The sequence below is a fragment of the Calonectris borealis genome, chromosome 8 (assembly GCF_964195595.1).
Source record: "Calonectris borealis chromosome 8, bCalBor7.hap1.2, whole genome shotgun sequence".
Classification (NCBI taxonomy): domain Eukaryota; kingdom Metazoa; phylum Chordata; class Aves; order Procellariiformes; family Procellariidae; genus Calonectris; species Calonectris borealis.
Genome location: NC_134319.1, coordinates 33,072,339 through 33,084,438, shown reverse-complemented (window position 1 = coordinate 33,084,438; position 12,100 = coordinate 33,072,339). Strand labels below are relative to the sequence as shown.

At 43.2% G+C, this 12,100-nt stretch overlaps 1 protein-coding gene across 11 annotated transcripts in view; it reads right to left on the bottom strand.

Annotated features, from left to right (window-relative positions):
* Positions 1–12,100, bottom strand: part of COP1 (COP1 E3 ubiquitin ligase) — a 132,108-nt gene that overhangs the window by 65,958 nt on the left and 54,050 nt on the right. For all 11 annotated transcript variants that reach the window (XR_012674569.1, XR_012674570.1, XR_012674568.1 and 8 more), the window contains 2 exons: positions 10,721–10,864; positions 1,703–1,811 (listed from right to left, as the gene is read on the bottom strand). Coding sequence is in view for 8 of the 11 variants with exons in the window: in XM_075156883.1 (XP_075012984.1) it covers positions 1,703–1,811; positions 10,721–10,864 (253 nt within the window). In the remaining 3 variants the exon portion in view is untranslated. The remainder of the gene's footprint in view (positions 1–1,702; positions 1,812–10,720; positions 10,865–12,100) is intronic.

Genomic DNA, 12,100 nt, shown 5'->3' with positions numbered 1-12,100 from the left:
TGATAAAATAGTAAAAGAAAAAACGCACGCTGTCTGGTGTAAATTGTCAGGAGAGTCCTGGACAGAGACACTTACTGTGTTAGCAGTTTCTCAAAAAATATCTTTTCTCCCAATCAGACCAATGCTTGCAGTATGCTAGACATGCCATGAAAGGAGAAAACAGCGGAACCGCAATTTTAAAAACGAAACCTCATTTATTTTTTTTTTTACTTGAAAGAAAAAATAATGATTTCAGGAAATATACATTAAAGACCTGTGTTTGCAGCACAGTTTGACTGGCCGTGGTTCCACCGTGTGCTGCTGCTTATTCTAGTAGGTCACCGTTGTATCTCCCAACACTGATCAGATGCCCGTTCAAAGCCATTTCAAACACCTCCTCTCTATGAAAATCCAGGAAATCTTCACTCTCCTATTGAGTTATTAAACAAAACTTCTCGTGTCTAATCCTGTGGTTTTCCACTCAAACAAATATCTTTACACGGTTCCACACTCTCCCCCAAAACACCGAAGAGTTGTATTTGCTCCACTGGCACATCCCACAGGGAAGCAAAACGCTGCATTGAATGAAACCCACAATTCAGCCAAACTCTTTGTTTAAAGCCTTGCAAGACAACGACATGAAAAGCTTGCCAGGACAAAGTCACTAAAGGATTTCTAATACATGCAAAGCAGATGTCAGTATGCATGCCTCTATGCAAATCCAAATAAAAAATTCAAATAATCTGATAGGAAGCAAAATGAGTTTGTTTTAACATAAGTACCAGCTGGTCCTCTCTAGGTTCATTATTCAGCCTCATAAAGAAATGCAAAATATATTTGAGAGGAAAACAGACAAGATTTATTTTGTCCAGTATAATTTCTTTTTAATTGAGATATGCAAAGAATTAGTGAAAACAAGCATTATAAAATGGCCAAAACACAATGAAAAAGTAAACAAAGGCTTAAAGAGGAATTAAAACTTATGTTGAACTGTCAAGAAGGTGGAACTGAAGTCTGCAGTTCATTCATTATCACTGACCAGTTTCAATGCACTATGCTACCTACACAACAGCCTGCAGCACTTCCAGCCTCTCCTCAAACAGACCATCCTCTCTTCCAACCTCCTTGTTCCGATCACAAGCCATTATATAGAAACACAATGTTCAAACTGCATGAAAAGTCAAAATGCCAGATCTCGCTGTTGAGCTCAGCCCACTGGCGTGTGTACGCTGCTCGGCTGAGCACAGGACTGTACCGGGAAGGGTTCTGCCTACTGCTCCATTCTCCAGCCTCGCCACTTCAGTCTGCATTTTGCTCTTCTGCTTTATGAGCACCTGCAGCAGCAATCACTGCAGGACTTTACAAAAGGCTTTTGACAGAGACTGAAGTGGAACAGGTATGGAGAAACAGGTTTCTAGAGAAAGGTGAGACGAACAACTTTCAACTCATTTCTCCCTGTGCAGATTCCCTACCTGAAAGCAGCAGCAAGAAAACGTCAACTGCCTCGTGACTGTGACAAGAAGATATAGCTACCTCCCTCGGAGGACTACAGCTCAATAAAGCTGTGCCAACGAGACACATTTACCAAACAGGAGGAGCACTCATTTCACCCTGTGGAATGTAAAAGCCTATTGCTGGAGTAGCAGCAGAATCTTAGACTGAATACTGCTCCCCCAACGTGGCCCATGGTGTGGGAAAGTGTTGCTCACTGATTGCACATTACCTGGTAGACCTTGGATCTTTGTCCCGTGAATCCATCCCAAAGGATGACGGTGCCTTCATAGTCGCTGCTGGCTAGCAGGTTCTTGTGGTAACTACTCCAGCTGATACAGCTTAAAAAGAAAAAGAGCCCTGGTCAGTCTTACATTAAAGCATACCTTACAACACAAAAATCACTCTTGCAATACATCAGGCAACTAGTGTCTTTGCAAAGCATGCAGCATTTGATCAAGTCACCCCACTGAAACACTCGGGGAAAAAACAAAACCCACCAGAAACATAACAAACCTTCCTCCACAAGCTAAAAGAAAAAGCTTTATTGGTTTAAGTGACATTGCCTCTCTGTGTGAAGTGCTAGGGCCTCGGGTTTTGGTTTTTTTTTTTGTTTTGTTTTTTTTTTTTTTTTTTTTAAATGTATTCATCTCTAATACTGCGATTGTTTTGCTACTTGAATCCCACACAAACTCTCACAGAGAGCTCAGGGTTTGACTTCTTCGCCTCTTGCAATAGCTATTACCATTATTATTATCATAAAGATAACTACTTATCTAACAGAAGCTATAGATGTAAAACACATAGCTGCATGAATGGCAAACCAAACGTCTCCCCTGGCACATATATGATGTTCTATACCTGTACCTATGTGCAAATGGAAGTTCGACTTCTGAGAAACTACTTCCAGCTTTCTATAAATGAGGAAAGACTCCTCTTCCTATCCAGAAGGAAACAGCAGTTCATTTTCTATGGGCCATTTAGGAGATGTTTCTGATCGAGAACTGCAACATATATTGTATGGGTTTGTATCTTAAATTGAATCAAGTGGCCATGCAAAACTAAATGACAATTCCACCCACAAACTCTAACCATCAGCAGACGAAACAAGAGCAGTGACACTGCCAAGTCACATTCGTAGCGTTCTGGCACTACGCCTCCACTCTGACTCCCGAAAAATGTGACAGAGGTAAGAAAATTTGTAATACTTGTTCACCAATTTTTGGACCATCTGGCACAAAAGCACGCCAGTCGGTATCAACTGTGATGCATGTAGCAGAAGCTGAACTGACAGATCCAATTCGTGCAGGTCAAACAGCTCTGACACAGTTAACTAGATTATGGCAGCCTTGGGGCCAACGTAAACTAGAAGCCCACGATTCTGTAACTTTTTAGTACTGCTTTGATCAGTGCAGCCACACATTGACACAAGATGTAGATACACGGATACTGATTTAGGATTATTATACCTTGGCAAATTCTTTGTTCCATATACACATGCAGCCTGTTTTCCTTAGGAATACAGCATTTACACACAGAAGGGGAAAAATCCTTTTCCTTTTTTAATGTAGTTAAAATATATAAACACTGTTAAAGCGGCACTGGTGTTCTGCTCCTGACTATGGTTGAACTTAACTTACTGGGGTGTGAGTTTTACAACTACAGAGGGACTATGCACAGCAACTACTAATCATAGCTCACCACTCTTTAGCTGCGTGGAATCAACAAGCTTATTTGAGGTTCTGGAGCAGCCAAGTAATGGGAGGCAAGAAAGTCAACTGTTTTTTAAGACAAATTTGAAGAAATACATGAAAGGAACAACATGCTACTGGTGCTTGCATCAACAGGAAACTTTATGGAGTGATCCAAAAGACTTCCAGCTCTGACCTCCTCTGTCTGCACAAGTTAATCTGTAACTTACAGAAACGAGACAAAGTAATCCAACAGCAGCAGCTTTCTGCAAGCCTCTCGCACCACTGCATGATGCTTGGAGAAAACCTTCAGGACACACCTTCCCCAGTGGATCACTGGGAGCTTCCTTTAGAATGGCCAGTACAGAATGATGACATTGATGACACTGTTTTCAACCTGACTCCCTGTGCGCACCTGTATCTACCTGTAGTCTGTTCACACACTTGCATATTTCCTTCATATAACAGCATCCCATCGTTTTAAAACTTTGCATTCAGAAACTTTAGTAAGTTTTTTTTACCCAATATAAGTCATTATCTTTAACCACCAGCTGCTAAGAGGATGGTTGAGGTGATACAGCTCAGGCAATGCTTTCCCTGATCTCACCTATTCCACGATATGTCATTAATTAGAAAATGTTAGCGTCCTCAACCCTTGCAGGTACAAGGACTGTCCACAAATGTATCATCAAGGAGCTATCATTACACCAGCTCTACTACCTTTAGGTACCCACAGAAAAGCAGGTCTTGACAGCCTATGATTTACTAGAAGCCTCAGAGTGGCTTAAGTGGCTCCCTGAGGACCACATGAAGCTGGCAGGCACTGCCCACCGGGACTGAGGTGAAGGTTGCAGCAGTCCAGAGATAACCATGTCTGACATCTGGAGTCTTGTTTCCAGGCAGAGCAGTCAGTCACTGATGGAAGCAAAAGCGGTTCAGAGCCCTAGAGCTACAACGCAGCGAGGCTCTGGGCTGGGAGCAGTCTCCAACTAATGGCAGGGGGGTAGACACTGCACCAGACATTTATCCGTTCAAACCTGTTCCCTCTGCCATCTTATCTCCACTCAAGTCAGGGCTTCAAGCAGCTTAAGAAAAAAAAAAATAGTTTGTAAGTTTAGCCATCACACAAAAGCAGGAAGAATACAGCCCCAGGCCAAATCTCCGAGAAGGCAGTCTTCTATCTGGACAGCTTTGAGAGTACGTTGGGCAGCCTCAGCAGGTGGGGAGGGTGCTAGAGAAAGGCAGACATGCTGGTGCCACCCTGGCTGGTTAGAGGATGGATGCTCTATGCTAGGGGAGCAGGAGATCCACATCTGACCGGCAGAAGAAAGCTGGGCACTGCAAGCTGAACTATGAAGAGGATAATCACTTAACTGTATCTTGTCAAGAAAGAAATCACCACAGACAACGAAAACTAGGAATTTTCTGAGTAGGCAGAAAAATATAAAGGACAGAGTTTAACAGTGCTGTTTGAGATGTGATAGATCTAGGATGAGAGGAAATGGCCTCAAGTTGCACCAAGGGAGGTTTAGATTGGACATTAGGAGAAATTTCTTTACTGAAAGAGTGGTCAGGCCTTGGAACAGGCTGCCCAGGGAAGTGGTTGAGTCACCATCCCTGGAAGTATTTAAAAGATGTGTAGATGAGGCCCTTAGGGACATGGTTTAGTGGGCATGGTGTGTTGGGTTGATGGTTGGACACGATGATCTTAGAGGTCTTTTCCAACCTTAATAATTCTATGATTCTATTAGGGACATGGTGTAGTGGGCATGGTGGTGTTGGGTTGGTGGCTGGACTGGATGATCTTAGAGGTCTTTTCCAACCTTAATGAGTCTATGATTCTATTAGGGACATGGTGTAGTGGGCATGGTGGTGTTGGGTTGACAGTTGGACACGATCTTAGAGGTCTTTTCCAACCTTAATGATTCTATGATTCTAAGGATATAAGAAATATCAGGTTTGTAGGCAGAGGTAATATTTTATTGGATCAATCAATATAGATGAGAAAAATGAAGGACTTCTGTGCCCAAAAGCATCTCCATTAGGTCTGGCACAGCAAAGATCAAGCTAAGCATTCTGTCCCACTGAAGTCTGATGGTGTTAACAAGGGGTTAACACTCACTTGGAAAGCATTTGTAGATACACTGAGAGGGGAAAACAGGAACTGACAGGTGAAAAACGTTTAGGGATTTGCAGCCACTAAGTGGTTCAATTAACACCTTTTAAGTCACACACACCACAAATCTTTCATTTTTAAGGAATATGATTAAGGGATCATAGTAAGACAAAAACAATCCTGTTCCAGCTCACTACCCTAATTCTGCCCTCATCACCACCCAACTCTGTTTACAACATCTGAAACTAGAGTTTTCTCCTTGACATTGCAATACCTGAGCTTCTTTATAACTTAAATCCTCAAAGCTAACCTTTGTAGAGTACAATTCAGGGTTGGATCAGGTGGCGGGGAGCTCCCTCTCCAGGTAAAGGATGCTTTTTACCAACGACTGACCGTCCTTTGGTGGTACTCTCTGGCATCCATGATGACACAGGCCTGAAAGAAGGCTGTCCTGGAGCTGGGACATTATGATGTTTCCCTTCCACGTGGCTTCTCTAGGACCCACAAAGGTTTGAGAAGCTACTGCCATGCTCCCCTCAAGGGAAGCAGTGATCTTTCTTCCATGCCCAACGCAGGCAATTTTGTTGAAACTTCAAAGACATTTACTTTTTTGGGTTCCTTGAGATGTTATCATGGGCAACAAATTGAATAACAGCCTCAAAAATGCATGGGGGAGCAAGTTGGAGCAGGGGAAAGGGCAAAGGTGAGACGGACCAAAAATGCAGCTTACACAGTCATCAAACAGCTTAAGCATCAAAACCCCACAAGCACATAAAAATAACCTTTTGTAGACAACCTTCAGATGGTCTGCAGTCACATTCCAGGGAGAAACTGAAATGTGGAGGCTATGAGATATGATACAAAAAATAGCTACCTAAGGCTGAGATAATGCATAATTCAGCGCTGGATTAAAAAGGAGTTGTGCGAGGCCACCTTTTATTTTAAATACTAGTAGCTGTATTTTTTTCAGTTTTTGCTTTGTTCTTTAATCCAGAGGCAGGGCGATAGTTACACCCCAGAGGTTTATCTTTGCCTTAAGTTGTGATAACTTTCCTTCCTAGGAGATTAGCCTGGAGAAACACTAGTTGAAAGCTAATCACCGACCTCTGAAACACTCTCCTAACCTCGGCAGCTGATCCAGACACACAAAAAATCCTGACCCCGTAAAGATTTATGTGCATCCTTCATTTTATTCGGAGATACAAGTGGGCCAGCTCAGCATGACTGACAACGCTAACCGATGTTTCTTTCATGAGCCAGTATTTTTATGGCTGAAATGTTTCAAATCCAGGATCAAGTTACCCGGTGTCAACCGCCCCTCTGGCGGTGAGAGTTAAATGGAGTTAAAGCTTTTAATAAGGTACAAACTGCTGTGGTCTGACCTGCTTCCGAGTGCCAAGTGCTTCAGATCCTGTCTATTACCATGAGTCAACGGATGCCCAGTAGTTTTAGGACTGAAAAGTTTTTAAGGGAGCGATCTATTATTGCAAGGAACATCCACGTGAATAACAACGCTAACCAAATACTTCAGAGACATACAGAATTACATTACCATCATGAATGTTTAAAAAAAACCCTTTTTTCTAATCAATCCAAAGAAAATCTTTAGTAGGGTTAAGAGACAAATACTTTTAAAGAAAAACTTCATCTTATTGCAAAGAGAAGCAGTTACTCTGAAAACTGGAATTAATGAAAGTTGAAAATATATTTCCTTATAACCTGTTCAGTGTCAAATGTTTTCTGCGTTGGAAATACGGGCATTTAACACAACCACTCGTGAGGTTTTTCAGCATAAAGAGAGCTCATACCTCTCCAATAGCCAAGACTCCACAATGAAAAACACCATACGGCAAGTTTTTGCTTAATTTAAACTTAATAGTGAGAACTGACTGCCATTTTAAAAACTGACAGCAATATGCCCATGAACTGCTATTAGGATAGAGCAATCATGCGTTTGATTTACTGACACCCAAAAATGAAAACAATAAAATACTAGCAGCCTCCTAAAAAAAAGCCTACTGATGCTTTGCTTTTACTGCAGTTGACTAAACAGATGCAGCTGATTTTGGAGGTTTGTGGTAACATCTATCACTGAAGTACAGATGCTGCAAACACAGTGGTGAGCATGCAGAATACTAAACATGGATTTCAAAAGCATGTTTACCTAACCACACTTGCACGTCACCTATTGTAGATTAACGAGGCCCAAAGCCAATTTCTTTCACCTGAACGCTAGATCTCCTTATTTTTCTCCCCCTGCAACCTATGGCAAAACAACAAATCTGCCTCTTGAATAAATCAGAGAAGAGCTGTGGCTCACTGCTAGCTGTTCATCCTCTTCTCGCCCTCTCCCATCTCCTCCTGCGCGGGGGGAGCCGCAGATTATTGTCTGCCATAGCTAGGGACACAGCAAGTCATAATTAGCTCACAGGGTGCTGTTTATAGCTACTACACAATGCCAGGATTTGTTTCTTGTACTGAAGCTATGAATCTGTAAATGGGATTTTTATGAGGATTTATGTGTCATCTTGTGTTTTTCCTGGAAGCTTATGCCACTGTTGCTCCCGGGGGACGCGATGCACATTTACCAGAAACCCGACACACCGACTTCCTCCCCGTTCTTAAAAATAGGGATGAGAAAGCTCAGCAGATGATGAAAAAAAAGAATGTATTTAAGAAGCAGGTGGGTGTAAAAAAGGGGGTTGGAAAAAAGGAAGAAAGACTCAGCTACAGCTGGTACCAGGGCTCTGCTCCAGAAAAGCCTACAATCAATTACTGCTGGCATGAAGCTCAACCTTTCAGCAGGCGCCCAGCTGGCACACGGCAGAGCAGGGCTGGGCTGGTGCCAGCCCCGTCCCAGGCAAGGGCTTCCCTTCCCGCAGCTGCTCCAGGCCAGCAGACTTGCTCTTGGCCAGACACGAGTCCTCGCAAATGCTGTCACCTGTCTGCCTTTATAAAAGCCCATCAGAGCTGCTGCTCCTCCAAAAGCTGAGTCACCAACATAACCGCTAACGATTTATGTTCCAGCATCATCACTCTGAACAAGGTTAACCAGGATCAATTTTAAGGTGAGCTTCCCATGACGCGTCTTTGGAAAACCAAAGCGCCTGTGGACAGACAGCTCTGGTGCCGTCTGAGGACGGAAGGGGCATTACGAGCCGTGCCAGTGTCACCCGCCAGCTTGAGCAGAAGAGACATGTCACCAAATCCCGTCTGCACACGGACCCCCGCATCTCTGCTGGGAAGAGAGGTACCACCCATGTGCCACAGCAGAAATACGTCTGTCTTCGGTATCAGAAAGAGCACTAGCAGGTAGAGTAAACCTCTGAAAGAAGCTGCACCTCCACCCAAATTAAGATCAACAGCTTTAAGCCAAGGCTTTTTACAAAAAGCAGGCTCCACTTGTTTAGATTTTATTATAATATGGGCACATTTTCAGTGTACTGCAATATTCCGTAATGAAATTACAGCCTTCATATATAACTTCTCCCTCAAGCTACACCACTTCAGAATAGCAAGTTATTATGCTGCTCGACACTGCGCCAGCGAGCCCCAGCACCAGTGACTGGCAGCAGAGCTAATGGATATAGCAGAGATGCATTTGACTGACAGCCTAGCTTTATTTGTCAGAACCAAAAGCACCCACATGCCAAAGGAAGGTTGATATAATGTGGAGGTGCCAGTGGAGTTGGGGGGGGGAATGCATTTCTTCAGAGGAATGAGAGAAACTAGGGCAAGGAAGTGAAAGAAGAGAACCCTGTCCACCTCCGCTGAGGCACAGAATGTCAGAGGACAATGCATTTAGCATTGTCATATATATGTGTGTGTGTGTGTGTGTGTGTGTGTGTGTGTGTGTGTGTGTGTGTATCTCTAAAAAAATGTATATATGCATGAAATTTGAGAAAGAGAAGAAATCTTGAATGCAAGCGATGTCTTGTCTGGAGCACTAAGCTGACAAGGGTAACATCACTGAAGGTGCTAACGTGGCTCTTCTCACCGGCGGCTGCCAGAGAAGGGAGAACAAACAACTTCCTAATGCCTGGCAGGATCGTCAGGGTAGATCCCTGTCAAATTTGAAGTAGCAAGTTTGGAAGTTGTCTCAGACAGACTGAGAAATACCGAACACGCATTGCTTTTCCCCTTCTAATTAAGGCAAAAGGTATTAATCGACTGCTAGATGGTTCTCCTATTATTCTGCTCTTCTCTCCAGAATAATGAAGCTGAACGGAGTGAACTCTGCTATGACTCAGGCAAAAATGCTGAACATTTCATTAAGTCCAGCAAAACACAAGCTCCATAATCAGTATGGCTTATCAATACAAATCCCTCTCAGACTGTTTTTACCCATCTTGAAAGGCAGTCCCAGGGTCAGTTGCGTTTACATCTTTTCCTTCATAAAATAGTGTTACACAATTCCCGAGAATAATCAGCATGAGTGATACAGGAGTGACTGATCTATCTTAAGAAACATGTCAACTACAAAACTAAGCGTGACTTTTACACTATAAAGTAGGCTTGCAAACATTATTAATCTTGTTAAACAACATTTTGTTTTCACGGAAGCCGGACTGTTATATAAATTTATTACTTACACTTTTGTGGGTGCTTTACTGTTTTTAAAATGTAGAGCACCAAATAAAAACAAATGAGTTCAACAGAGATGCTGGAGATTGTATTATAATACTGAATTGGTTTGATTGCCTGTATTATTTACCTTTGAGCTTTAACAGAATTTTTGAATTAGGATTTTTAAGTTATGTTAGCTGGATTCTTTCAATTGAAGTTCTGACATGGTGGTCTATATTTCTTTGGTTTAAGTCATCTAAAAAGATAAAATAGGTTGACAGTAAAGATAGCAGCACAGAAGCAAAAAATCAAGCAAGGTCTTTTCCTAAGAGCTTGATATTACGAGGCTCAGCAGAACAGTACTTCAGGCAGACATAAATTCATAGGCAGAAGGTGCAAATGAGGCACATTTCCTGAGGACTAGCAGCCTCTCAGCAGAATGGAAAGGATCTGGCCGATGAAGAGAAGAAAGCATGAAGGAATCAGTGGCTATTATGAAGAACGGGGCACAGAAGTTACCTTGAGACAAGCTAAGACTTGACCTGGAGCACATCCACTACTCCGCTTTTACTCTCCTTTTAATCGAGTAGATATCCAACAACATTTGCAAGGAACACAAAAGCAGTTCACTACCCTATGTCCTCTTCTCCTCCAGATACGTGGGTCTGCTATTACCTTGGATGAGCCCAGCATACACAAGTAACAGTGCTTATGCCACCTGATCCCACCCAGAGTTCAAAGCAAGCTCTCCATCGGCTCCTGCTTTCCTCTTTTCCCCTCCCATTCCCACAATGGATAAAGAAAGCAAAACAGTTACTGCACATAAACAAGCAAATGGAAAAGGCCCTCTGAGTTCAAATGCAAAGTCAACGCCTACCTGATTTTGGAATTACAGGTCATTTCATTCTCAGGGTAGTGAATATCCACCGCGTCCTGAATGACTGTACCATACTCATAGACTTTAATCTTCTTTGTCACCCCAGCGATGGCAAAGTAGTCACAGTCTCGGTCGAACTCAATACTGAGGAACAAAAGCATAGGTTGAGAACTGTGTAACACAACACATGTACTTACCAGCAGGGTATTTTACTACCTAAATGTCTCGGTATGGCAGAGCTGAGAATCACAATTTGCAGTTAGCAAATACCCCATTCAGAACACCTTGGTCAGGTCTGGCACACACACCAACAGCGTGGAGCTCTTGCTCTCGGGCACCATTTTCTAATGCCCTCCAAAAACACCCACATCTCCGTTTACTGAAACGGACGTTTTGTGGTAGCACAATCTCCCTCCCGCAGCCAGGATCTTTGTTCAGATGCTCTAGAGGTTTTCCAGTTCAGCTACACCATCTACACTGCGCGGTACCCAAACATCAAAGCTGACAGCTCACCCTGGAAACGTGCTTAACATTCAGCTGTACGCTCTACGATCAATGTGCTATGGGATGACTGCCCATTGATTCCTCGGTTGCATTGCTGCATCCCTTAGCTCCTATATACAGCAGCTTGGTGAACTTTAAGTGTTAATGCAGGAGCAAACCAGTATTTGTGGAAAAAAGCTTTCTAAATTCCCTGAGTAACAACAGAGCGTTGAAACATATATCATCAGTACTGTAAAAACCATGCACGCAATGACTTCCACTTAGGGTTGCTCGTGGAAACCGAGGCACTTTCTTCCTTGAACTGCAGGGCAAGTTTGTAATAGATATCAACAAAGTTGGAAGTAAAAGCAGTCACCTTATAACAAAGTTAAGCTGCAAATGAGAAAAGCCTGAGGTTGTACATGAAATACATCTGAGAGAAAGGCAGGCAGCAGGTTATAAACAGCCAATGTCATTGCTACCTTCGCAGCTTGGAAGGGCCAGAGAGAAGCAGCCAGGGAAGTAAACCTGCTTCCTAGAAGGAGCTCCTGCCTGCCTGCAGCCTGGCAGGCAGGGCAGGGTGGATGTGCACATACACCCACCTCCTTTCAGGAGCATCAGCCTCAGCGGGACAGAAAGTTTGCCACTCCTCCCGGAAAAGGCTTGGGGGTAGCATTTGCCCCAGGTCTCCAGGCTGGTACCGTCAGTAACCAGCTCTCCTCAAACCTCTTGACTAAGCAAGCAGTCTGCCACTTTGAGAGGTCTCTTTTGGGGTTCTTCCACTCAGTAATTTGTTTCAGTCTCTGCTGTCCCTATCATGATTTTTTTTAAAAGCCACAGCACTTGTGAACCAGGCAGCAAGTTCTGAATGGCAGCAGAGAAAGCTGAGTTTACACT